General features: G+C 45.8%; 2 protein-coding genes across 5 annotated transcripts in view; one reads left to right on the forward strand and one right to left on the reverse strand.

Annotated features, from left to right (window-relative positions):
- Positions 1–21,101, reverse strand: part of runx1 (RUNX family transcription factor 1) — a 41,746-nt gene extending 20,645 nt beyond the window's left edge. Inside the window, exons 1-3 of one of the 4 annotated variants that reach the window (XM_049010857.1) lie at positions 20,788–21,099; positions 20,651–20,693; positions 20,320–20,439 (exon numbers count right to left, since the gene is read on the reverse strand). In XM_049010857.1, coding sequence (XP_048866814.1) covers positions 20,320–20,439; positions 20,651–20,669 — 139 coding nt within the window. In that variant the 5' untranslated portion in view covers positions 20,670–20,693; positions 20,788–21,099. Of the gene's footprint in view, positions 1–20,319; positions 20,440–20,650 lie in introns of all 4 variants that reach the window. The other 3 variants (XM_049010890.1, XM_049010852.1, XM_049010868.1) reach the window with 3 other exon arrangements.
- The window catches only part of LOC125740075 (sodium/potassium-transporting ATPase subunit alpha-1-like), a 457,178-nt gene that overhangs the window by 326,990 nt on the left and 102,709 nt on the right, over positions 1–27,479 (forward strand). The gene's annotated exons all lie outside the window — the stretch shown is intronic.

Consider the following 27,479-nt stretch of genomic DNA (forward strand, 5'->3'; position numbering starts at 1 on the left):
CTCGGAGTGAGGATCGATGGCATTTACCATTTAACGCCGCCTTTTCCGCATTTCAGTCATTTCCGGATGCTGCCTTCCAAAGCCCTCTCTCTGAAACAATCGCTACTGCCAGCCCCAGCATCCAGCTCCTTGGTGAAGTCAGAAGGGTCTCGCTACCATGGCAATGTGAGAACTTCAGCTAGAACGCCAACAGCATCACAGTCATCACAAGTCCCATTCACAGTAGACCCTTCTCTAGTCATGTGACTGCCATGCTCTCTTTATCACTGAAGGAGTTTTTCATCCATTGTCTTCTGGCTCTTTTCCCCACATTGACTTTTAATATTGAATAAGCACTGTTATGCCTGCCTATAATAATAATAAATCTTTATTAAGTCCTTTGCAGCAACTGTACTGGGAGGGGCATTATAATGGATTGAGAGAGAATTTATACAGTGCACTCATATGCATAGTTGGCCCGTTTTAAATCCGAAGAGTCCAGTGCTCACAGGACATCTATGACAGTCCACTTAATTTACTGATATTGTCCTCGTTAGCAATTGACCTAACATTCTGCGCAGTAACAGGTCTATATTTTCTAGGTTATTTTTGTCTTTCCTCCTCTTTTGGCCTTGAAGCCCATTGCTGCTGATCATTTTCCTGGCTGCATCTGACCTGCGAATCTCCAGGTATTTTCCTTACACACTTCAGCGCCGTTTGTTAAAAAGAGGCAAGTGAGGACCTGAACGTCAGGCCTTCCTCAATAATTCACGAGGCCGTATTGTGTGGATTCCGTTAACTGCTACTTAAAAGTAATTAATTGATTTTCTGACATATCAGTTAGCAGGCTCCGCGATCTGACACAGCAAGGCACTTCACAGCGATGCATGCACTCTCCCGTGTTCGCATGCACACCCTCAAATCGCACACACACACACACACACACACACACACACACACACACACACACACATGCACGCACGCGCACATCAACTCCAGCTTTTATGGCTTCCTGACTTCAGAAGCTCCAGGGTGGTCTGACAGCAGACATAATAGAGCAGAGGATCTTGGGAGTCTTCATGCATCCATGAGAGATTGCGTCAGGTTGCGTCTGCAGTCATCTTGCTTGTTCTTTATACGGGAGGAATGGGGGGGGGGCTCATTTTATGCAGCTGTATTGACATTTCTGGTAGCATGAGAGACACTGACGTCAATAAGGTCCACCAGGTCACTTTTCCCAGGGAACATTCAGACCCCAATTCTGCCCTCCTTTACCCCATAAACCCACCCGATGGCCCCCGACTCAGAGACTGAAGATGTCCACCATCACTCGATGGCACCAATGATGAATCATCTGTTCCTAGACAAGGCGTCAAGCTACAATAAAAGATCACCAGGAATCTACATTTTAAAGTTAAGGATGAATTAGTAGAGGATCACGACATAAAGCCATCTTTCATCACTGGCCCATACCCTGTACTGCTGCTCCGGATCATTCCATCTTACGCCTACCTGAGATTAACTCTCCTCTCAAATTCTTTGGCTTTCAAGTTCTGATATTCAGCATCTGCAGGCCAAGGCATTAAGTGGAGGGTAAGGTGGTGTAGGTATCACACAATCTGGGGGATTTACAGACAGTACTGAGTGATGTGCATTAGGAAGATTATAAGCTCCAATGATAGTTTAGACAAAGCTGCACAGGCCTCTAAACAGATAATGACACCTGCAATGCCATTATGAAATAGTAATCTGCGCATCAGAGCTCCAGACTGGTCAGCTGCCTGCCCCACTCCTTCTCCCTGGAAGAACAAGATTTGCTTTTTTACAGGGACGATTCTAGGATATTTTAAGGCAGGGTGCGTAAGAAGGGCCAACCAATGATATGTTTTGAATAGGTGAATGACAGACGAGGGTGCACTTCGGGGACCAATCAGCTCTCAGTTTTTTTTTTTATGTAAATAATATTCATATATCACAATTCCGGGGGTGGCATGGTGGTGCAGTGGTTAGCACTGTTGCCTCACACCTCTGGGACCCGGGTTCGAGTCTCCGCCTGGGGTCACATGTGTGTGGAGTTTGCATGTTCTCCCCATGTCGTCGTGGGGTTTCCTCCGGGTACTCCGGTTTCCCCCCACAGTCCAAAAACATGCTGAGGCTAATTGGAGTCGCTAAATTGCCCATAGGTGTGCATGTGTGAGTGACTGGTGTGTGAGTGTGCCCTGCGATGGGCTGGCCCCCCATCCTGGGTTGTTCCCTGCCTCGTGCCCATTGCTTCCGGGATAGGCTCCGGACCCCCCGCGACCCAATAGGATAAGCGGTTTGGAAAATGGATGGATGGATGGATGGATATCACAATTCCAAATTGTCTTGATTATTAATCTACTGAAACACGTCACAGTGTTTTCCATGGCCAATCAGCCATGTTTTTCCACATTGACATTTTTTTCAGTGGATGACTCCAGGGATCCAGTAACAGAGGGGTCCTCACTGACATTTTAGCTGAACTATTTATCTACACACACTTTGGCACATTGGCTGTCTGGTAGCGTGAGAAACGCAGCCCGGACACCTGGTGACAGGCCCTCTCTGCTCTGCTGCGGAGCTCCTGGCCCAGATCCAGGCCATCGTCAGCTAGCCGTGTCCTTCTCAGCAATGACTGTCCGGGCCGGTCAGCGAAAAACTTATAGTTTAAAGAGTAACATCTGTGTGGCACCAGTCAAAGCCCTGCAGACTAAAACTGAAAAAATGAAACAGCTTTATTTGCCATTTGAACAAGTAGATCGGAATGTATTAGGTTTCACATATTCCAGCTTGTGCTTCTTCTTTTGTAAATTTTAGACACATACAAATATAGGGATGAGAGGGAAGCTTGGGACCTGAGCACAGGGTCAGCCATCCATCCAGAGCACCTGGAGTTGTGGATTTTGCTCAAGGTACTTTTAAGCACTCAAACTGCTGACCTTCTGACGAAAGGCAGTGATGCATTATCCTCCGAACCACACACCACCCCGTAATTCAACGAGAAGCCGATGACTATCAAACAGAAGACATATCTTCATAAATGGTCTGGTAATTTTCTCTTTATTTTCTTAACTCGTATCCATAACTGACTGCATATATGTATATGTAATATCTTTTATTCCTCATAAATGAATCGAATGATTGCAGGTTTATTCAGACCTGCTACACTGCCTGGCTTGTGACAATATCCCTGGCTGGACCCCATCCAGGGGACAGTGCAAGCGAATAATTTAGCGGCTTCTCAAGGGACAAAGCAACTGGAGGAATTATGATGATATTTTTGTGAAAAAAAAATCACAAAAAAATCCTTGTGATTGATTTTCTGACAGTAGGTGTAAAGACATCAAGGCTGGCAATGAAGAATAAGCAAAGGAGGGCGAAGGGGAGGGGAGAGGAGGGGCTGCAAAGGGAAGCACTTTCTAGTCACTATGAACAATAATCAGAAGAAATCAATTAATCCTGCATTTTTGACAGCAGCTAATGAAACTCCCAATTTAACCACTTTTTTAGCATTTCCATAAAATCTATGTCAGTCACATTCATCTGTGTTCTACATATAAGCTAAAAGCTGGCAAAATGGCATCAGCAAGTCATGTGATATGGCCGTCTGTTTGGTGTGTTAAAAGAAATCAGGCACAGGAACCGCCATTTTCCTAAACACTGAAACAAAAAAAAAGTTTCACTTGTGTTGTGGGGGACGGGCAGCTGAAATATGCCCGCAGGCTTTGCTTAATGCACTTTGAATGGCTGAACTGAGGCGACAGAGCAGAAACATCCATACAGAGAGGCTGGCACACAGGCGCAGGCCAAGAATAAACTGAAATAGGACTGAAATACACCAGAGGAGGCAACACAAAATGAGACGTTACGAGTCCACAAACAAGCTAACGCACAAACACGAGCATTCATCCTCTGAGGAAGTCTGAGATGCTCGAGATCAGAGAGAATTCCCGATCCACGCGGTAGACAGCCAGACGTTGCTTCACCCCAAACGTCATATGAACATAACACACATGTAAAACACAAGAACTTCTTTCCGAGGGAGAGATGAATAGTGTTGGCAAAAAAATTAATCAGAAGCGGCGGGCACAGGGGTTGCTGTGATTCATCACATTCACTCCTTATAAGTCTTACTTTTGGTTGAGGAAAACACGTTACACTGAGTAGGCGATGAAAGAAGCTGTTCAGGGCACTTTAATTGAGCAATATGATGCTAGATCAGTCACAAAACTGACAGGGGCCTCCTCTGAATGGGGGATTACAGCCCCCTTACTTTCTGGCATCATAAGATGTCATGTTAAACCTCCTGAACTTTTGGGCTAGTAAATGCCTTGAATGTGTTAATGTGATGTGGTCAGAAAATGGCAAAGTATGTAGAAAACAAGATTGAGACCTTCACACCAGGAGAGCAAGAGAAATGTGTTTGGGCTGCCTTGTGAGAAATGATGTGATGCTTAGAACCCTAAAGCCTGGGTGAGTGACACCTCAAAATCAACCCTAAGTCAGGTCTTGGCTGCAGTGTTGGGTTGACAAGTGCCGCCACTGCTTTCCTTTTAATATCGCAGCAGTACTGCAAGGCTGAACATAAAAAGGTAGATGAGCAATGGAAAGGAAGTGGATCTTGGACCGTGCTATGGGCAGCCCTTGATAGATAATGCTTTAGTTGGGCTATGACGTTCTATGCTGTGCCTGGGTCTTCAGGAGCCAAGCTAAGGTTGGGCCTTCATGGACCGTGCTATGGCCGGTCCTTGATGAATCATGCTATAACTGTACCTTGATGGACCATTCTAATACTGTAGAACCCCATATGAAGGATCCCGGCAATTTCCTGAGGGTGTTGACAGGCCCATCATGGTCACCAGCTGAGCATTCAGGTTAGTGTTCATGATGCCATTGGGGTGAATTGCGTCTGTTAGATGGGAGATACAGCTATGACAGGCCACTCAATAGTCATTACTTACCCACAAAATCAATTTAGGACTGACAGTGGGGGCTTATAGGTATATCGTTAAAAATAAACTTCTGTTGACTTCCTTCATTTGAAGGAGCACCCCTCACCTCCACTGAATGTACACCCACAATTCTTTTTCAACTCTGCCCTACTTCCATTCATCAACTCTCTTAACCCAACTGTCTTTGGGGTGCAGAGATGGCAAGTATGCCAGAAGGTTCCATCCATGTGGGAGGGGTTAGGAGAGGATTTGCAAATGGACATCACAGTGACAGGGGGAGTGTTGACGAATGAATAAATTAGCAGCATCTAGATGGAGCAAGGGTAACCAGCATCTCTAGGGGATAAAAATGATGTTTCGCTGTGCATCTCAGTCAGCTAACCGCACGAAGAAGCAAAATGGGGACTAAGCTGGCTTGTATTTAGATGAGTTCACAGCAGGCAGGGGTGGTTGGTGGCCCAGTCCATTACTGGGGCCCAGGGTGGGGCTGATGTAACAACGAGCACCTCCCAAACCCCGTGGCGAATCATGCGAGTCAACAGCAATATGACTGTTTCTTGTTGTGGTTTCTCTAAATTGTGAGTGGAATCGGGTGTGGCGCCGTGCATCATGGGAACCATGCACTATAGCAGTGAACCGCAGGATGCCAGGGTGTCAATGGCAATTGCCGTCACCGAGTACCTGTACCGAAAAATATCAAAAGTAAGGGAATACAGAAAACTTTGTCATGAATTCTGGGTGGTTTTTCTCTTCTCTTCGAAATCGAAAAGTTGCTTTCACAATTTCTAATCTTTGAAGGAAAAGTGGCCAGTGAGTGCTCAGTATATGTGGGACCTCCTTCAGTACAGCTGGAAAAGCGTCCCAGGTGGCCACCTCATGAACCTGGCTCAGAAGAGAAAGGCAGCCAGTCTCTGGAGCAACTGAAGTTAAGGTCCCCAAGGGCCCAACGGTGGGTTCACTCTGCCAAGCCAAGGATTTAAACTGGCAACCTTCTGACTCCCAACCCACAGAGCTGCACCCCTCTCCCCCAAACAAAGTATTTTTTTATGTTTACTTTTTTACTTTTTTAGTTAGTGCAAGTCTTTATTTTAAAATGGAGAGAATAGTAAAAATAAACCTTTCTATGGGTAGATGTGTTCAAATTTCTGACTGGTACTGTATGTTGACACTATATGTGGACTGTACACAATACAGTAAAGTCACTGAACAAAGCTCAAAAAACACAAAGGTCTTTCATAATGGGAGCCAGACTCATCAGCCATGTTTGATCTGAATGTGGGCTTCTGTGATCATAAGAACTGATGTAGAAGGAGCAAAGTTCAAGAGCAGTCAGCCACACTTGGCCCAGAGGCCTCAGTTGTGGTGAAAGAGCAGATAGTTGGGTTACTATGAAACATGCTTGGGGCTCTAGGCTTGGAGAATGCCAGGAGCTAGCTGCTGTTCCATGGTAATTAGCGGCCAGCAGAACATCACTGGAAACCAGACTGAGGTGTGCCCTCACACCCATAGAGGGGAAAATAAGACAGAAGATTTTGTGCTCAGACTTGTTGCCAAGCTGCAAGACATTAGGGCAGGAGTGGCCAATCTTATTCAGGGACGTTGGGATGTGGGTTTTTCCTGCAGCTCCCTAATTATATTATTAACTAGAGGACTGATTGGCTGAAGAGTCTACACACCTGGGTTTAAAGAGCTGTCCTAAAGGTTATCCCAAAAACCTGCATACACACTGGCCCTACGTGGATAAGAATGCCCAGAGGAAGCCTGCCACACAGGCCATGGCTTGACAGAATGAGCTGTCATCACCCACAGAAACCCACATCTCTGATACTCAGACACCTTGAAGGGAATTGGATAACGGAGATCGCTCCAGAGTGTCATGATGTCATTTAGGTTTATTTATATAGCAGGGTTTTCCAACATACATACAGTTAAGTGATCAGAGAGGCTGACAGAGCAGGGCTAGGCTGCACGCCAGAATCGGCTGGAGCCTAAAGCCTGATGGTGACTCGGCTGGCCCTGGTGCTCGAACCAATGATGCGGTCACAGATCTTCAACCCGCAGAGTTACCCTCGGAGATATTTTGTGATCTGCTGGTCTGATAGCAGAAGCCAAATTCAGAGACGGCTGACTGATCTCAAATGAGAATTTTCAGTTTTGCATCAGTGTCTCCCAGACAAGTATTTGAAAAACAATTACTTAAATTAATAGAATACTCACAAGTAGTTACGGTCAATTACATTTGTTATCCTTTTCTCTGCCTGATGTTTTTTTAAGGGTGTCAACATGTTTTTTTCCTTGACTGCAGAGTCAGTTCTGGTCCAACTCATCTTTAAACACAGTAAAGAAAAAGAAAGGAAAGAAATTCACAGAGTGAGGGGAGGAGGGAGAAAGGAAATGAAAGGAGCTTTATTAGAGAGCCCTTTCCTCTGCCTTGGATATCAGAAACAGATCAAACAGAGGAGCTGCCCCTGTGATCTCCAGCCAAAGCACCACATGACAGTTTCCCCAAGGGGCCACAGACCGGCTACAGGCCAGGAAGCACTTCACACTTGTGCAGCCAAGATTCACTCTACTCCCAGGCTTTTCTGGGCCTGTATACCAAAGCTGTAGCAATAATCTCAGCATGTTGTTGCAACGTAAACACAACTGCTTCCATCTATGGTAGCATGTTTGGCAATTTGCTCCTCACTAACAGTGACCTCACATTACTAACGTTATTGTTCAGCTCAGCAGATGTCCTTATTCCTATGATGTGAGACAAGATTGAAGGAGCTTGGTTCTAAGACTGTAGACTTAATTCTTCTTAATTCTTTTATCCAGTTTAGATATTTTAATATGGATTTTGTGATTTTTTTTCTAAACATGAAGCATCACTTAATGTTTTATAATCTATTGCCCAGCACAGTAATCCTAAGATCTAAAACAAAAGGTCTGTTCACCTTGACTAGGGTTGTCCAACTTTTATTCCACAGCACAAATGAGGTACCAATTTACTAAGTCGTATACCCCTCAGAAACAGACAGTGCCCCACAATGTACAAATAACACGACTGGGGTAATCAAAGTGACCAGCAGAGCACAGAAATAATTAAATAAGTAGTAAGACAGGAGTTTCACAGTGGTCGTCACGCACACTGTCACTCTGCGGATCACCTGGAGTCTAACATTCGGGAGGAAGCAGGTGGTTAACGGCCTTTAACCGCTCGTGGTCACGTCAGATCTCATCTATTCTGGCCTGTTTTTCCTCAATGGGCCACACTGTCCCAGCTGTCGAGGTACGTCCGTATTTCACGAGAGCTGATATTAGAGCTAAGATAACGTGAAACAGATCGATGCTCAGGATGCGACTTGACCGAAAACCTCAGCCTCTTTCCCTTCCTCGCACACAAGCGTTCGTCTATTTGAGTGTTGTGTTCAAAATACAGCCAACCAGGAAACCTATGTCAATGCCCATAAATAGAGCGAAGGAAATAATGAAGATAAAAACAATAGGCCATGCACGCATCAGCGCCTTCTCAGAGGCGGGCTGCCAGAGTCTAAAGCCTCGAATTATCTCTGGTGAGAGGGGAATCAGGAGCCTCTTGTCCTGTCCAACCCACAGTTGCTGCACATGCTTGAAGATGACAGAGATTTACGAGGGATTGGAGGCAGACTGAATGTATGCGTGGGCGTGTGTCTGTGTCACGTTCTGTCTGAATCTCCTCTGACCGGGGACGGTTCAAGAGGAGAGAAGATACCGGAGCCCGTCTGATGTCTTCACGGACTGCCCCATCTCGATCAGGATAACTGCGTTACCTTACGCAGTGAGATTAAATTGCTATGAAGATGGTGGAGAGGAAAATCCTGCCAGGGCCGTCTGACGTGATGGAAACACTCAAGAATGCGAGTCGTGGTTTTACAGTGAGAAGAAGGTGCACAGATCTGCTTCACTGGGTCAGGGGCCAACTCAGGCTGCCGATACACACGCACTCTCTCTTTATGACCCTTGGGATGACAGAGGCGGCGAGAAGGCGATGAGTGAGACTCCGTGGCATGCCGGTGGTGCAGAGACGACGGGCCGGGTGCCTGCTGTGTAACAAGGATCAGCTGCGTAGTCGTGCCAGCGCCCGGCAAAGGCAACAGGTGGTGGTAACGACTCAGGCACGGGAGCCAAAAGGCAGCTCTTCACACTGTCGGCACGTAATGCCCCTTACGCGCACATGTGAGGCACCCCCGACCACCCCCCCCATAGCACGGTTAACTGTGTAAAACAGGGAAACTAAATCTGCTCCGGATGCCATGCATTTCACTGCATGCACTGGCCAGCCTTCCTGTAGTATTATGAAAATTCTGGAAATGTGTGCACAGCTAAACGAAGGTGAGTGTTGACTCTGGAATTTGAACCAGCAACCTTCTTATCACAGATACACCTGCTGAGCCTTGCAACAACCCCCCCAAAAAAAATAAAATAAATAAAAATACTGAATATGTCAGGTACACTAACTGGCTGGTAAAAAGCTCAGGACTCTCAGCATTGTAATCAGGGTTACAAGAGTTCAGAGTTCACACTGATCTCCAAGTAATGGGGATGTAGGCAGAACTTGCTTCTGGGGGGACTGTGTGTGTGTGTGTGTGTGTGTGTTCCCCACAGTGTAATAAAACCTGTTTTTTTGATGTTGTGGGAATCATTTTCCATGTACCCATAAGACCTGAGAATGCAATCAAAAAACTAAAAATGCCAAAAGTCTTGCATTTAATTTGCTAACTTATAGTTAAGGTTAGGGCTGGGTAGGGGTGAAGGTTGTCATGTTGGGATTAGAGTTTCCCCCATAGAAACACCTGTATGTGTGTTTGTCTGTGTGTGTGTGTGTGTGTGTGTGTGTGTGTGTGTGTGCATGCCAGTGTGCGTGTGTGTGCGTGCATTGCAGTGTGCGTGTTCATAGCTGCTGGTGTACCGCACCTCATTTGCCTGACAAATGGGCTTTCCAGGGAGGCCAGCACAGACGGCAGTGTGACCATGACAGGGTCGGCTTTGTCAGGATGTGGCTATCTACCGCTGCTATGGAAATCAGCGCCATGCCTTTGGACAGGCCCCCGCTGCACGCAGCTTGCCGTTCGCACCTACGGACGCCTGCTTAACTCGTCATGGCACCTCATGCATGCTTGTGCGTATCACCAGCTGAGTCACGGGGGATTTGCACGGCTCCGAGCTGATTTTAACCAGCCATTGTAGCATGAAGGTACCGCCTCGTTTACCTGGTTTAGATACCAGAATCTAAACTGAACTCTTTTTTTGTAATATGATTTCAGGAGGTGGTTCAGTGTGTTTAGTGAGTTTGAGCGTGGCCCAAAATGCTCCAGGTGTACCAAATAAGTGGCTGATCCTGTACTCGGACCCCTAGCTTTGCTATCAAACTATGTATGCCTCGAAGGAGCACAAGACTATCTACAAAAAGCACTCTGATGTATAACGAGTTACGTGTATCTATCCATCAGTACCCTGAGTCTGGAGACACTTGCTGGCAGCACAAAGTAGGGAATTCCCTGGATGAAGTACCAGTGCATGAGATGGACACTTGTCCTAGGCAATGTCTACCTAATTGCACAACGGCTCTTGCTTAAGCTCAAAGCTGTTGGGATTTTAGGAACTGTAGTAGCTTGGATCGAAAACGGGTTAACTGACAGGAAGCAGCGAGTAGTTATTAGAGGCATAATGTCACAGTGGGCCTGTGTTCATAGTGGGGTACCGCAGGGTTCAATTTTAGGACCACTACTGTTCCTAATTTACATTAATGATATTGACACCAATACATACAGTAAACTGGTTAAATTTGCAGATGACACCAAGGTGGGTGGTGTAGCAGATACTGATCTAGCAGCGGAGAGGCTACTATGGGATCTGGATTTAATTAGCGACTGAACTGATACCTGGCAGATGAAATTTAACATAGATAAATGTAAGGTAATCCATGCAGGGAGCAGAAATATAAAGTACAGATATTTTATGGATTCCACTGAAATTACGGTAGCTGATTATGAGAACGATCTTAGTCTGTATATTACTGCTTCCACGTCCCACTCTCACCAGTGTGGGAAAGCAATAAAAAAGGCTATTACAATGTTGAATTACATCTCCTAGGTGTGTGGAGTTTAAGTCAAGGGAGGTGATGCTATGATTAAATAATTCCTTGGTAAAACCCCATCTAGAATACTGTGTGCAGGTTTGGTCACCATACCTTAAGAAGGACATTGCTGCTTTGGAAAAGGTGCAACGTAGGGCTACGAGAATGATTCCTGGTCTTAGAGGAATGTCTTATAAGGAGAGGTTAGCTGAGCTGAATCTGTTCAGCCTCGAGCAAAGGAGACTAAGGGGGGGACATGATCCAGGTATATAAGATTCTAAGAGATCGGGATGCTGTTCAGCCAAATGGCTACTTCAATATTACTTTAAATACTATAACTCATGGCCATAAATGGAAATTAGCGGGAGAACATTTTAAAACGAATCTGAGGAAGCACTTCTTTACACAGTCTGTAGTTAGAGTATGGAATAGTCTTCCTGCTAGTGTAACGCAAGCTAAAACCTTGGGCTCCTTTAAATCAGAGCTAGATAAGATTTTAACAACTCTGAACTATTAGTTAAGTTCTCTCCAAACGAGCTTGATGGGCCGAATGGCCTCCTCTGGTTTGTATGTTTCTTATGTTCTTATGAGGATGGCTGTAGTGAGACGTTGTGGTGGTTGATGATGGAGGGTCAGGTTGTAGAGGTACTGCAAACTTTCAAATGTTTTCTTTTACACTTAAATGACTATTCATAAATTGATTAAGTACATTATTCACTAGGGGCGACATGGTGGTGCAGTGGTTAGCACTGTTGTCTTACACCTCTGGGACCCGGGTTCAAGTCTCCGTCTGGGTTACATGTGTGTGGAGTTTGCATGTTCTCCCCCTGTTGTCGTGGGGTTTCCTCCAGGTACTCTGGGTTCCCCCCACAGTCCAAAGACATACTGAGGCTAACTGAACTTGCTACGTTGCCCGTAGGAGTGCATGTGTGAGTGAATGATGTGTGAGTGTGCCCTGCGATGGGCTGGCCCCCGATCCTGGGTTGTTCCCTGCCTCATGCCCATTGCTTCTGGGATAGGCTCTGGACCCCCCGTGACCCAGTAGGATAAGCGGATTGGAAAATGGCTGGATGGAATACTCACAGTTAAATGTGAAGGGCGAGAAATGGAGGAAAATAGTCAATAACAATACAGGTCGTCATCAACTTATGACTGGGATAAGTTCCAACTGACCAGTAGTAAGTCCATTTGGTCACAAATGCAAAAATTATCATATGTGTAGCATAATATATAATAAAATTATGTAATTTTCTTAGTTCATTGCTGCAGGCAGTTGAGGTGGAAACTGTCAACACACAGTGGCAGATGCAGCATAGTCCTGACCACGTATTCTTGGTCACCGAATGGTCATAAAGTCGATCAGTCATAAGTCACAAAGATCGGAAGTCAATGACAACCGGTATAAAGAATATTAAATATTTGTTTAAGACAGAGCAAATGGGAGAGTTTGTTCTGTAGGTGAGTTTTAATCCTCAGATTTGCGAACCAAGAAGATGAACATTTTTTTACTTAAATAAGTCATCGTAATGCATTGCAGATACCTTCATAATGCATTATAATGCATTCATAAGGCATTATCAACATGACTATAACTACTTATAAAAAGGCATTATAGCCATGTTTATAATGTATTATGCTCTATGAAGCTTTCTTCTATAACGCACTACAGATACCTTCATGATGCATTATAATGGTCAGTATGAGATTTAAGGATACTTTTTGCTACATTATGAATGTATCTATAGTGCATGAGACATTCATAGAGCATTCATAATGCGTAATACATATGGCTATAATGTGTTATGTCTTTTTATAGTTATAACCGTGTTTATAATACTTTATGAATGCATTGCCATGCATTATACATGACTACTTTAAGTAAATTGTTACCAAATTTTTCATGTATGCACCTAGCAGTGACACTGGAATTGCCAGTGTAGATGGGGGGCACTGGGCCTTACATTCAGCCACACTCTAATTAACAGTATCACTGGTGATTCCCAAACAAAAGTGTCCCAGTATCCAACAAAGGCACCGCATATGGGACTCCAGTTTTCATTCCCGTTTTTTTTTTTTCTTCACCGCAGACTGAAATGCGAACTGGTGAGACATATGCACCGGCACTGGTGGGCCAGCGGAAGGAAGCAGCCACCTCTAGCCCGGCGTATATTTAAGCGAAGGAGTTGTGACATCTCGCCTAGTGACCGGCTGCGTCGAATAACTGAACAAACAGAAAAAAGAAAAGAAAAAAAACAAAACGACTTACTGAAAGGAAGCTCCCCCTTCGCACGTACACCGAGGACAGGAAGTGTCAGGGGGAGGGGGAATTTTCCAAATAACATTGGGGGCTCAAAAGACTAGTGAACCCGTTGGCTGGGGGTTGGGGTTGGTGTGCAGACAGGTGCATGCACTCGTAATGCGTGTCCACGTGCTACAGCGTGGTTCTCGTTGCACAAAGCCCCTCCCGGCTATCAAAACATTGGCACCAGCGTGGAAAAGCTGAGGCGGCCAGAACCACGCATCCGCGGCGATGGGCAGGGCTGTGGTGGCGCCGAGCTGGTATCTGTGGCATTGGGCAGGCTGTGGTGCATTACCGCGGTGACTGTGGCTCGCCCTCTACCCACAATTCCGAAGCCACATGCAAAGCAGGAGCGGCCAAGTCTGACATTACCCGCAATAAAAATGCGCAGAAACATGCACTGAAAACACGGCTGAGGTCAGTGAGGTCCAGCTATCCACGGGAGGGCCCGCGTTGTATTTAAAACGCACTGGGTAACTTTATGTGCAAAATGGCTTCACATTGTGACAGTTCTAGCCGCCACAAAATCAGTTTGTACTCTTTAAACTCATGAGCCACACTGTTTCGAGACCCCCCCCCCCCACAAATGTCAGTTAGACTGTCACAGGTCCGATCAGCCATGGGGGCTCATCGCCCCCCCCCCCCCTAAATTTATCTGACTCATACACCCCCTCGTGAAAGGAAGGAAGGGGGAAGGGCCGTGTGCAGGCTGAGCGGGAGGCCTAGAGAAAACGTAACCGGTTATTTTTGTTAAGGTTATTTTCACGAAGCAAACGTTGGGACACGACCATTGTCACAGAGCTGGGGGGGGGGGGGGGGGGCAGCAACAGGAAGGGGAAGAGTTTTGGGCCCTGCTGTCTCTTATCAGCCCTGGCAAACAGGCCGCGGTTTCTGCTAACCGGCAGTTTTATTTTGGAGCGGAGCACTTATACTGACATTTGTTTATTTGACAGATGCTCCCCTCTAACTCAAGTTGCAAAGATCTCAGCCCTTCAGCACGAAAAGCCCTTGGATTATTCTGCCCAACCAGTGAATCCCAGAGCCTGTAGCGCGAGTGGCACTGAAAGAAAAAACTGTAAGCAGGATCCAAGCTGCAAACCTGACTCCAGCAAGACAGGCAATAACAACATGGCAAAAAAAACGCAAATCATTTTATAAATAAAAGCAGCTAAATAAAAACAAGTTGGACATTAATATTTATACAATTTCCCTAGATTTCTGGAGGCTTCTCAGGTTTATAGAATAAAAAACAATACCTAGAACTTAAAGAATACTTAAAATATAAGTGTACAGGCTTCCAGTCACTGGGATATCCTGGAACTAAAACAGCATCTTCATTATGGAGCTCAGATGCTTTGTGGCTTCACTAAAGCAGGCAGCTACAGTAGTATTCCCACATGTGATTGAAAACGAATCACATGACTTCACCGCAAGAGGCTGAAATTTCTTTTTTCTTTTCCCTGGGCGGTAACTGCTACCGGAAACCTGGTAGGGAGGCGGCCAAATCGGTTCAGAAGATGCAGAGAAATTTATAAAGGACTGGATTTAGATTAAATGCATTGCTTATGACTGGTGGCACCCAGGATTACATGGCATCATGTGACCAGTCAGATTAAAGCAATGAATCAGACCCAGCAGCAGCATAAAGTCTTTCCTTAATAGATCAGGTTGGAATGTCTTCAAGAGATAAATATTTTGGACAAAAATTCTGAGACCTGTGCCATAGAGTATTTGCAGGATTTACAAGGGTTATGAAAGCATAATTGAACCTAAACATTCTCAAATAAAAACAACTGATCTCTTGTAAAAGATAATACATAACTGATGTTGCAGGGTGTAAGAAAGCATCCGAAAGCATATTTACACTGTGGTGGTATACAAATCCTAAGTGGAGGCCAAGTTCTTAAACGAAAGAAAAATCTGTCATTTATGTGAATATATTTTTAATCTGTAATTTCTAAAAGCTATTAGCAATTTAACAAGATTTTAAAAAGTGGTAATTATGCTCGTGACAAAATATTGAAAAGAAACCTGCAGCTTATCAATAACATGTTCTGATGTACAGATTCTGCTACAGAAGATGAGCAATCTCCAGCTCAGGATTTGTTAGCAGTTGTTGACTTCTTGTTATCTGGTTTTCTGTGGGCTAGACCTCAAAAATGTTTGAATCCGTGCTCTCTATTCAGAAAAAAAAATTATGGGATGCAGTAAAACTCCTGGAGCAATCAGGTACGGGGCAGGCGCTGCTCAGGGTATGCCTGAGGAGAACATCACTTAGGTTTTCGATCAATGTTCTTCCATCTTCTCTACTACAAACTATAAAAACACAAACGCTGATATGTTTTATTGACATAGATCAGGTGCCCGCTGCAGGTTAACAATGCCTCTGGGCTTCTTTATCAGCAGCAAGCAATCACACCTCCCCATGCCTGACACGTCCTGCGTCAGGACGGCCGATTGCATGAGCCTGACGCACGGACCAAGCTTCAGCATGGCAACGGCAAATGAAGGATGTGGCACATATTCCATCATTTAGAGTGTTAAGTGTGACACGCCCGGGATTAGAGACATCGAAAGGGGCGTGGATATTCTGGCACATTCTGGAGGCCCAGCATTCTAAGCAGCCCCTCCATCCCCCAAAGGGTGGTCCAAGGTGGCATTTAGTCATGGAATTTCTAGCTACGCCCCTGCCCGGGATGTAGGAGGGCATGTTGTAAAGGGAGTTGATTTTGAGTAAGACTGCAGGGCAGGTGGTGCGGGTAATATGTCTCTCTTTATTACCATTTTATATCAGCACCACAACCTTCGGCATCCTTAATAGATTTCAGATATTTAATCATCTAAATGCAGACAAGAATGCGTTCATATAAACGCAGGATGTGAGATTCTGCTGATGTCGTCTCTGACAATGCAAATAGCAATTATACCTGAATATGGAATATGGACTCCATCATGAATATATTTACAAATGGGTTAAAAGGGAAACACAGTAATTTCAGTTTCGGCCAAACTCCAGGTTGTTTTGTTTTTATCCCCGGAGTGTGTGAAAGAGGAACAGATCTGGCCTTTTTGGGAACAGGTGCTAGGGTGTGTGTCCGTGTTCACAGACACCCTGACCTCAATGTGTAGCTCGAGCGACTCTGCCTTCGATGACGCCAGTCCTTCCTGACCTCGCTAGACTCTGGAGCTGGAGAAATTGATGCCAGACTAGTACAGAAACCAAAAATGACCACACATCAAAAGTAGGGCAAGATCTGTCGTACCATCTACCCCAGCTGACAATTGTGTTTCTCAGGGTAACTATCATACGAGAGTGACCATGGGGCACCCCTGATTCCCATCATGCATCTGTGCATCCATCCCCGAGGTACGAAACATGACAGTTGAGCAAGCCAACTGCCTGCTTTGCCTCGGTCTGTTAGAAAACGGGAGGTGGTGCAATTGTAATGGTGTGTGGGGGCAATTCAGGTTGTCCAGAGAAGGACTTGTTAGTACAGCAAGTCCCTCCATGGTGGGGTGTTGCGTGGGAGGGGGGTCCTTTGTGGCTTACCACATTCTGAAGAATTGAAAAGCCCTTTACACTACTAAATGGGTATCACCAGGGGTGACGAGGGTAGGGTAGGCCGCTTTAGGGAGCTTCTCACATGCACAAAACATCTAACTATATATCTCTCCAAATATCTGGTGCACCAGAACAGAAAAACAATCCCCAGTCACTTCCACCTTTCAGATGAACATGGCATAAGTTGTGGAAGAAGGTGTTGGGCAAATTTCTGGATTGGAAGCTTGGATCTCAGAGAAGATTGGAGAATTTGGAGGAAACCCCACTTCAGCTAATCCCAGACACAAGCTCAACCACGATACACCTGCAATGGGCAGAGCTATAGTTAACTGGAATTATGTGAGCTAGTTGTTTGTAGAGATGTGTGAGGTGAGCATCCTGTAACTTTCTGAAAACTTTGTGCCAAAGTTAGAGACCAAAGTTATTTGAAAAATTGAAAGCACTCAGGATGTGTAAAAACCATGTTTTAACTTTTTTAAAAAAAAAAGCACAGTTCATTTTTTTCAAGTCATATCATCTTACCAACAGCTTTTTTAATTTTCATATGGACATTAAGACCCAGATCATGCCCATACAATAAATGATTTTAAGTTGAATGAGGTCAAAATGACTGCAGTCAGACCCAGCCCTGAAACACTGTAGAAATTTGTTACCTGAATGACTACTGACTGTAAATGCTCCACATGACATAGCAGAACCCTGGACACCTACAGCACTTTACATGCAATGCATCATGAAATGACATGAAACTTTGCACTTTCTTCAAGATTAATCAGATAGACAGAATGTGTTTCAAGTCTGGGCAGAATTTTCTGGACTGCTTCAGCAGCGACATGGATTACAAACCAAAACTCATCTGGGAAACACCATCTCACGTCCATGAGCCCTTGTTTTCACACAGTAAGCACAAAGGGCACATGCAAGCTCAATGCCAAACACGCGTACCACAAACATCACCTGGCCCAGCTTAGCATCCCTCCCTCTCACCCCAGAAAGCCGGTTCGTCAACCCAGATTCTCCAGATCACCTTCACAGCAACCTCTAGGGGGCAGTATGTAGCTCAGCAGATTAAGTTGCAGCACCTATGATTGGAAGGTTACTGGTTCAAGTGCCACGGTTGGCCGAGTGACCACTGAGCCCAGTAGCAAGGTCTACAGTCCTGTTTGGGACCATCTGATCCTGCTTTTTCAAATTTATGTCGCCTAGCCTAAAAATTTCTGTGAAATATCTGGCCTGGTTTATAGAAAATTAAATACAAATATCCGTCATCATTACTTAAGCAGCAGACCAGTAGGAGCTTAAGTGACATTAGGCAGAAATTTGTGTGTTTAAAAATACCTTGAAGCTAGAGTGTGAACTGTGATACTGCAAGAGAATTCAATGAGGGCCTCGATAATTACGAACGGAGAGTCATAATTGTTTTTTGCACATCAAATCGTATCTCAGAGAAGGGGTAAATCAGGGTGGCATGTAGCGTGGATGCGACCTCATCAACAACACCTTTCTGCAGAGGTACCACAGAAACAAATTTAGAAAGGAAAAGTAACTCCTAAAAATAACAAAATCTTGAAATAGTTGTTGATTTATCACAGCAAAAAATGCTCATTGTGTGTAACCTTTTGCGTGTAGCAGTGTATTCAAGTCATATCAGTACTGCAGTCCCTCAAGCCTACACACGAGTACACACACACGCACACACGCACACAGCAAGGCAGGCAGGCACGCACACACACTCACACGCGCGTGTCAGCCGGAGCTGATAAACTTCCTGTGTTAACTGTCAACGCTCGCAGCCGAAGTCACAAACACGACAGGAAGCTGCAGAACTGGGGCTAGGCAGCTTCTGAGAAGGCATGTCAGAGAGGCTCCTTCTCTGCTAGGCACGACATTTGCAAACACTCTTCAAGAAACGGCTGCAGATGGCTGTGTCACGTATAACCTGAAGGCTAACAGTCCTACTGACCTGCAGAAAATTCTATGCCCTGTATCTCTTCATGGAACATGACAAACATAATGTAACACAATGTTTCCATTAATAAGTTCAAATTTAGGCACTCGCATGTGCAGGTGATTAATTGGGGTATGAGTTCATTTAACGGTTAGTACTCCACCAGTGCCCACAACCTGCCTCCCTGATCTCCTAGTGGGATGAACCATCACTGAGAAAACTGAACTGAAAGGACTTCAAAGGGAGACAGAATCATTTAGGTGATATCTGCCCCACCATCTCCAACAGTTCCTGTTCTCCGCACCCACAGCCGGGGTTAGGCGCTGTTTCACATCTAGTTATCCTGCTCGCATGGCTTCCGCGACACATTTCATCTTTCCACATTTCGCTTTACTTTATCCGATAAATCGCCAGGATCTGTCTGTCGCACCCTGGGAAAACGGGAGCCTTGCATCTGACGGAGCGAGAGAGGCCGGTTTTCCAGCAGCAGTGGGACAACACACCCGCGTGTGATGTCTTGCTCTGCGTGTTAAGGGGTGGAAAAGAGAGGTGCTGCTTCAGGTGGGGCAAAACGACAAGAAGGAGCACAAACTGCCTTCGTTCAGCCAAACTTACAGCCCGTAGATGCGAAATTCAATCAAATGCACCAGGAGACAGTTGGTATTTTCATATCACAAGACGGCACCTGGGGACTGAAAGTCGAGCGAAACTCTTCGGTGGAACAGCAGCAAAAGGTTTCAGTTTTGCATTCCCTGCCCAGGAAGTTTGAAGCGGAACATGCACTACAAAGTCCGTTTAACACACACTACTGATTTGAAAGAAACCCTCCACCACTAAAAGAAAAAAAGAAAAAAGACTTAGCTACACCCCTCAGAAAGGATCAGAGGAACGTTCGGCCAAGGTCGAGATGCCCTGTCTAAAAGCTATGCAAAAAAGCAGTCTATACCCATCAGTCAACAATGACCATCGGCTCCTACCTGTAGCCGTCAGTAGTTTAGTAAATGCACTTGAGTCAGCAGTAACATGTATGAGTAACTGCAGCATACTTTATAAAGTTTCTCCTTAAAAGAAATAAACTTATCAAAGACAATTAATCCTAGAACCAAGATATGGAATGTGATGCCTTGACTAGACTATTGCACGCTTTGTTTTTCGTGTTCATAAACACCATATCTGAGAGAGCTTTCTCTGTGGGATATGCTGTGGATCTCCCCACGGTGGTTGGCGGTTTGCTGCTCAAGTGGCGGGACAATTCTGCGGTCATCCACACTGACAGATCCATCCGCAGGATTTCGAAACCCTAAAGCCACTGGAACCAGCGGATGCGAATTTCGTTTTCGATGAATATGTGCATTTGTGGACATCAGAGGATCATACTGATCAGTTTATTCATCCATGGAAATAGTTACAAAACTACACACCCCCCCAAAAAACCTGAAAGCCAATCCCACAACTCACCCCTCCCAAAGCATGGCTGGTAGGTGGAGAAGGGCTCGAAGATACTGTTGGAAGCCATGGGGCCCTTTTCCTTAGGATGGCAATCTTCAGCTCCCAGATGTTCCTCAAGTTTCTCTTGTGCTGCAAAAAAGCATCAAACACAATCAATTGATCTGCACAGGAACCGACATACACACAAGTGAGAGCTAAACCCAATACATGCAGGAAACACGTGCGAAAGCTGGGCAAAGTACACAGAACACACATGACCCGCCGTCCCTAAGTAGGAACTGCACCCATCTTCGCCATCTCCACCTCTAGCACTTTCACCACAAACACCGTAGGCACCCACAGCGTGGCGATGGTCCCATGCGTCTGTGAGGTCGGATCCGTCCCTGGGTTCGGGGCATGGTGTCGGCAGTTAGAAGCAGAACGCAGTGCAGATACCCCTGCTGGGGCAGACCAAGGCTGTGGCTAACTGGTGCTTACCCTTGCAACAGCAGCCGAGAGCTGGAGCTGAAAGACTCGCTGTGGTTTCGTCAATCCGGGTGATTCACACTGAAATCGACACGCACGCTCCCCCCCCTTCCTCTCACTTAGTCTCTCTCTTTCTCCTCTCCTTCTATCTATCCATCGGTAGTTCCCTTTCCCATGCTCAAAGAGCCAAAAGTGCTCCTAGCCTTGGTTTGTGGTCGTGTGGTGGCCCACAGAAAGCTTCTCATAACCCCAATTGCATATTTAACTATTCCTTTTCTAAAAAACCTTGCCCCCATTGGATGACGCATGGTCACATGACACGCTGATGTAGGATTTTTTTTTTTTTAATCTGGTATTGTGGCTTGTCTCTCCCAACCCACCTGCTCTGCTCCCTTTAGTGTTAGTGAGGAAATAGTCGTGGTGCAAGTTCGTGCTGAATAAAAGAGAGAGAGAAAGAGAGGGAGGGCAAAAAAAAACAATGTCACTGACACAGTCTTACTATGCAAATCTCTCTCGAGGTTTAGACAGTTAGCCTTGTGTCTGTTTAAGTTGACCAAACAAATGGGAAAATTTACATATCATCTTTACATATCTCGCTGTGGTCTGCAGAACATGGATATGGCGAAGGAGTCCCCAGCGCCATCTGCCCAGCCATCGAAGTGCTGCAGGCAGCCATGGGCTGAAGTCCCATAACTACGGTCCCCTTTTAAATTGCGAATCCATCTCATGCAACTTCAGCTAAAACCCACATGATCCTAATGCTGGCAAGAGAGTCAAGAATGAGAGTCAATAAAGTCAATAACTTATTTAAGAATGTTTAGGGTTATTATTTCTGGGCCAATATTTGTGAGTTTACATATATGCATCTCTCAGCACAGCCACCCTGTCTATTGTCTAGGTAATTGGCGAGTGTGTGAGTTTGGGAAGGGGGGTGTGTCGTGGGATGCTGAAGGTGATGGGAGCCGCCAACTGAATTAGTGGACGCTGCAGGTGTTACAGCGGTGGTATGGTTTGAGGAGTGCTTCAGTGTAGGAGTCCGTGCGTGTGCGGCAGGGGGTGCACATGCGTGTGCCCGGGGGGGGCATGGGGCTTAATTGCAGACCCTTGCTCTACTTCACCTGCTCGGGGGCCGTGGTAAATGATGGGGTTTAGATCGCGCCGGGAGGCCCTCAGATGTTTGCTGACAGCATGCTAATGCTATGATTACAGAGCGCAGAGCCAGGGGCCGGCCCCGCCCTCCCTCGACCCCGCCTGCACCGCCGTTCTCATCTGGCCCCGCCCCACACCTGTAGGCCGGCCCCCGGGAATTGTCCGCACAGCCCTGGGCAGCTGTTGGGCTACCTCAGATTTTGAGTGCTCTGACTCAGGTTTCCAGGAGCCCCAACATTGCCAATACACCTGTCTGACCCCCATGTGACCACCCCCCCCTCCACAAACAGACACACACACATACGCTTTAAATAATGAGTATAACTCATAAATAACTTGAACACAGTTATATTCTAGTATCCATATATCTATAGATCTATTGTATGTTTATTAATATACTAGCAGGCAAGCTTACATGTCATCACCCATAATTCAGCTGGTATTATTATTGGAGCATCGAATTGAACTGAAAACCTTGTGACCAAAGCCTTCAAAGATAACAATTGAGCCTTAACGACAGGCTGGAAGCAGGCTCAGGTATGACAGACGCAATGGGCTTTTTTTAGCAAGACACTGCAGCAGTCAGGACTGCCACCATCTGCCTGACAATGAGCCATTTTCCCAAAACGACCGCCCCCCCCCCCCCCCCAGATCTGAGATGTGAACAGATATGAAAATACAGTGTCACCAGACAGCACTTTGACCCCCCAGCTCCTAAAAAAAAAAAAGCTGTGTGATCCCTGCAGCTGCATCAGCAAGAAAGGGGTGGGGTGGGGGGGAGGGGGGGGGTTTGGCAGTCAGGAAGTCAGAATGAGAAGGAAACATCCACAGAAGCAACGGAGGGAACCCGGGGGTGTGAGAGTGAAATGGACTGTCGACATGGGGAGTCTGATCGGCGCTGTAGACGACTCTGCCAATATTGCCCCCACCATTCCAGAGGTTGCCAGTAGAGGGGTCAGTATTATGGAAGCCACTTGTCTGCACATGCTGACCTCCTAGCCGCAAATCAGCGGCGGCCTCCTGTCCTGACTAACTGTGACTCTCAGAAACTAGGACAGGACTCACAGTGACCCCCCCAGAAACTTGTGCCAGACTTGCCGTGACCCCCCAGAAGCTAGAACAGGACTTGCAGTGACTCCCTGAAACTGACAGCAAATTTGCCATGACACCCAAAAATAAGTACAGTGACTCCTATACACTGGATAAGGGTCATAGTAACTCCCAAAAACTGATATCAGACTTGCTTCAACTCCTAGAGACTGACACTGGACTCACAGTGACTCCCAGAAACTGGTAGCGGAAATGATTTTACTCCCATAAATTGGTACCAGACATGATTTGACTCCCAGAAATTGGTATCAGACATGCTTCAACTACCAGAAACTGGCAGAAAACTCCCAGTGACTTCCAGAAATTGGAAGAGGGCTCAATGTAACTCCTATAAACTGGTACCAGACATGATTTGACTCCCAGAAATTAGTACAGGACTCGCTGTAACTCCCAAATAACTGGACCTGGAGTCTCAGTGACTCCCAGAAAGTGGCAGCAGACTTGCCATGACACCCAAAAATTAGTACAGGACTCACAGTGACTCCTATTTACTGGAACTATATAAACTGGGCTTATAATAACTCCCAGAAACTTTTTTTGACTCCTTGAAACTTGTACCAGACTTGCTTTGACTCGCAGAGAACAGGACTCACAGTAACTCACAGAAACTGGAACAGGACTTGCAGTGACTCGCAGAGACTGGAACAGGACTTGCAGTGACTCACAGAAAGCTAGAAAAGCTACTACAGAGTGGGAAGCAACTCACTGTGTATGATTCTGGGATTGTTTACTTGTGCCTGGAATGTAGGTGATAGCGAGACCAAAAATGTGTAAGAGCTGAAACACTGACAGGCAACACCGTTCTCCTTCTATCCATCCACCCATCCATATTATAACTGCTTATCCTGGTCAGGGTTGCACAGAAGTACAGAAAGTGCCTTTTGAGCTGTTCATCATAATGCCTGTAAGGCTACAAAACAGGATGGTCACAAACATACACATTAATGTGTTGCAGCATGATTGGTACTGAAGAACACACTGGAAAGATGGAACAACATGCTGGGGGACTTTCCCAGCACCACCTTTCTCCAGGTGGGATGAATTACTGTGCTTTGAGCCTTTCTCCATCCCGCCATAGCAGAAGGCTGAGTCAGAATAGAGTTTGAAGGTCAGGGAGCAGGGAGTCACAGGGACACCTGCTGTGATCCCTCCCTCTGGGGGTGGATGAGTCAGGAGATGGATCAGACAGCAAACAATGAGAAATGAATATCTGCCGTCAATCCCCAGTCCACGGCTCAGGTCAGGCTGCGGCTCTTTTAATTACATCTTATTTTGGGAATAGCGAGCACTGTCATCATAAGATCGACCCGTTCCAGTTCTCGCACAGGACCAGACCTGACCCTTGGTGAAAGTAGAGGCTTTTGCACTCATTACCTGACAAGGAACACAAGAAGCACCAGTAGATTTCAGGCCTCAAACCCTTAAAACTTCCTCATGTGGTGCTAATTAGATGATGACCAAATGTGTTTGAGTCAAAACACCCAGAGACAGGATGAACCCTTCGACAAGAAAGAGCAACACAGGAGGAACAGAGGAGGGATAAACGCAGCTGCTCTCCTGCATTTATCTTCTCTGGGCCCACGACACATCTCAAGCTTCTGTACTTATGATGAAGGCGACTCTTAACAGTTTCCATGCTGCCCTTGCGGGTTCCCTGTGGCTCCATAGTGCCCCCCTGTGGCCGAGTGTCTGATCAATGCTCCTCACGCTCCTCACACGATTACTCGACTGCCTTATAATTATCACTTTGACCTTTGAAATGCTTCGTAAACTTCCCCTCACAGGTGCCCATCCTCATCTCAAAAATCAAGGACCGCTCCCTTATTCTTCCCCACATTTCTAACTGATGTGTGATCCAGAACTGTGGGTCAACAGATGTCAGGAGCAGCTTCTGAATTGTGACCAAGAACTTCCCTGGTGCTACTTTAATAAGCTGTACTGTCTAAATTGGATATAAAGCATTCTAATCTAATGTAAAAAGCACTTAAATTGCATGATACAGAAAGTCTCAGACTGTACATCACATGCTCGCTCACACGCAACACACACACACAGACGCCCTCACCACACAACACACATTTGTTGAGAAAAGAAAGGTCAAAGGTCAAAGACAGTCTGGGGTGGTGAGGGGGGGGGGGGGATACTTCAAAAAAAGTCTTTGTCTGTGGGGAAGAAAGAACTCAGCGGTGTGACTACTTACTGGCAGTCTTTACGATACTACGGGCAAACGACTGGAGCTGGGTGATGTGCAGGAGGCGGGGGGGGTGGTGCTGCTAATTTTCCTGAGGTTTGCTAACGGGGGGGGGGGGGGGTCCAATGACTGTCACTTTCCGTGAACCTAAACCAGCTGTCAGAGACGAAACGTGAAACCAGGTAAGATGCCAAGAAAAAAAAGCCCTCCTCCCCACTCACGGGTCCCATGCTCAACCCTACAACAATGAAGGCAGGGACTCTTGGATCAGATATCCCCCACCCCTCATGGCAGAAGCACGCTTGCCAGGCGGCGGCTTGAAGAAAAACCGCAAGTGTGCCCGGGCCTGGCATCACATGACGCTGGCAGGAGGTCCAAATGCTCCTTCGGCACCGAGCGGAGAGTAAAAACCAGCCTTTCACTGCAACCAACGCACCGACGTTGGGTTACCACGCAGGTGTGGGACGACTTCCATTCACTGCATAGGCAACGGGTTTTTTGCACTATTTCTGCTGCATTTTTTGGTTTTCCGTGGGTGGTGATGTGGTCCCAGCTGGCCTCTGCCAGCGCCACATCAAGCTGAAATAAACCCCCCCTCTGAGAAAACGCAAGGAGCACTTCACTGAAGCAGCTGCCATGTTTCTGGGAATTTAACGCGAAGTGTAACTTTAGTGCAATTAATCAGCAAAACCCCAATCAAATGAAATCTGACGAGTTCTGGTACTTTTACTTTAGGAAAACAGAAGAAATTGGAAAAAAATAGAGAAAAGAGAAGCCAAACTAATTCTGTGGGAATGACATGACACCCATTTTTCAAGGGTTGTGGTCAGTACTTTGACAAATAGGCACATGCACACACACACACACACACACACACACACACACACACACACACAGCCATCCACTAACCACTGAGCCCGATATCACTGTTCTTTAGGATCAACCTGCTTTTTATACCAACTGTCAGAGCCTCCACTTTAGTGACAAACTGCAAGGAAAGATGCACCCCTCCCTTCTTCTTGTTACACACAAACACACACACACACACACACACACACACACACACACACACGTAGGGTATACCTATCCTTATGGGGCCTGCTCATTCACTTCTATGGGGAAAATGCTAACGCTAACTATGACATCCTTAATCTCCACCCTGCCCTAACCATAACCATAAGTAACCAAGCAAAATACAAGAGTTTTTAGTTCTTTTAGCATTTTTAGTTTTTTCATAGCAGTCACCAACTTTTATGAAATAGAGTTTTCTATTTCATATGGATAATTATCACGTTATGGGGACATTGTGTCCCCATAAGGATAGGTGTACCCGCTCACACACACACACACACACACACACACACACACACACACACACACACACACACACACACACACACAGAGTGAATAATACAAATAGCTACAAACTGCACCTAATTCACCAAAAATGGGTCTTGTGAGTCAGACATTAACGATCTTAACGATCATCCATGCTTATGTTGAGTCAGTAAGTCATCAAATTAATAAGGGCAAGCAAACACTCGTTATTTCTTCCAGTGCTGGTTTTTTGCATTACTTTTGAACCCTTCTATTTTTAACCCAATGGACACTAATATTGACCTGCACTGCTGTGAAACCCTCCCCCTTAATTCACAGCTTCTGTGTGGGAACTGATGGGTGAAGTTGGTTCTGAGAGAGACACTTGCAACTTCAGAGGCTCCTGTTGGCCTTTTTCTTATCATGACGTTTTTCTGGTCCATAGCAGATTCTTTTCTCCTTTTCCTTGATGCCTTCAATTGTTCCATTCCATCATTTCATTTCACCGTTTTTCTTCTTAAAGACACACACACACACACACACACACAGGCACTGCAGATGTGATTCATTCAGCCACTGAACTTAAGAGTACCTGGTTTGAGTCAGTTATCTTCTATTAAAGCTACTACCATGTCTTTGCGCAGAAATTTCACCATGGAGAGATGTGTGAGACCTTGTTGGGGAGAAAGCTCTTCTCTTTCGCTTTAACTAAGCCAGATCAATGTCCTGGGGAGATAAGGAGAGTGATGACTTCATTCATCCGCTAAATGGAGCAGCTATGACTGTAAGACACGCAAGACATAAGTATATTTATTTAGTAGACAATTTCAATAAGCACGACATACCACCTAAGGATGGTTCACGATTCTGTTTGAGCAGACATGTCCACTAGTACACGTGCAGAGAAGTATGAACCAGCCTTCAGAAGGCAGGGTCA

The sequence above is a fragment of the Brienomyrus brachyistius genome, chromosome 1 (genome assembly GCF_023856365.1).
Source record: "Brienomyrus brachyistius isolate T26 chromosome 1, BBRACH_0.4, whole genome shotgun sequence".
Lineage (NCBI taxonomy): Eukaryota > Metazoa > Chordata > Actinopteri > Osteoglossiformes > Mormyridae > Brienomyrus > Brienomyrus brachyistius.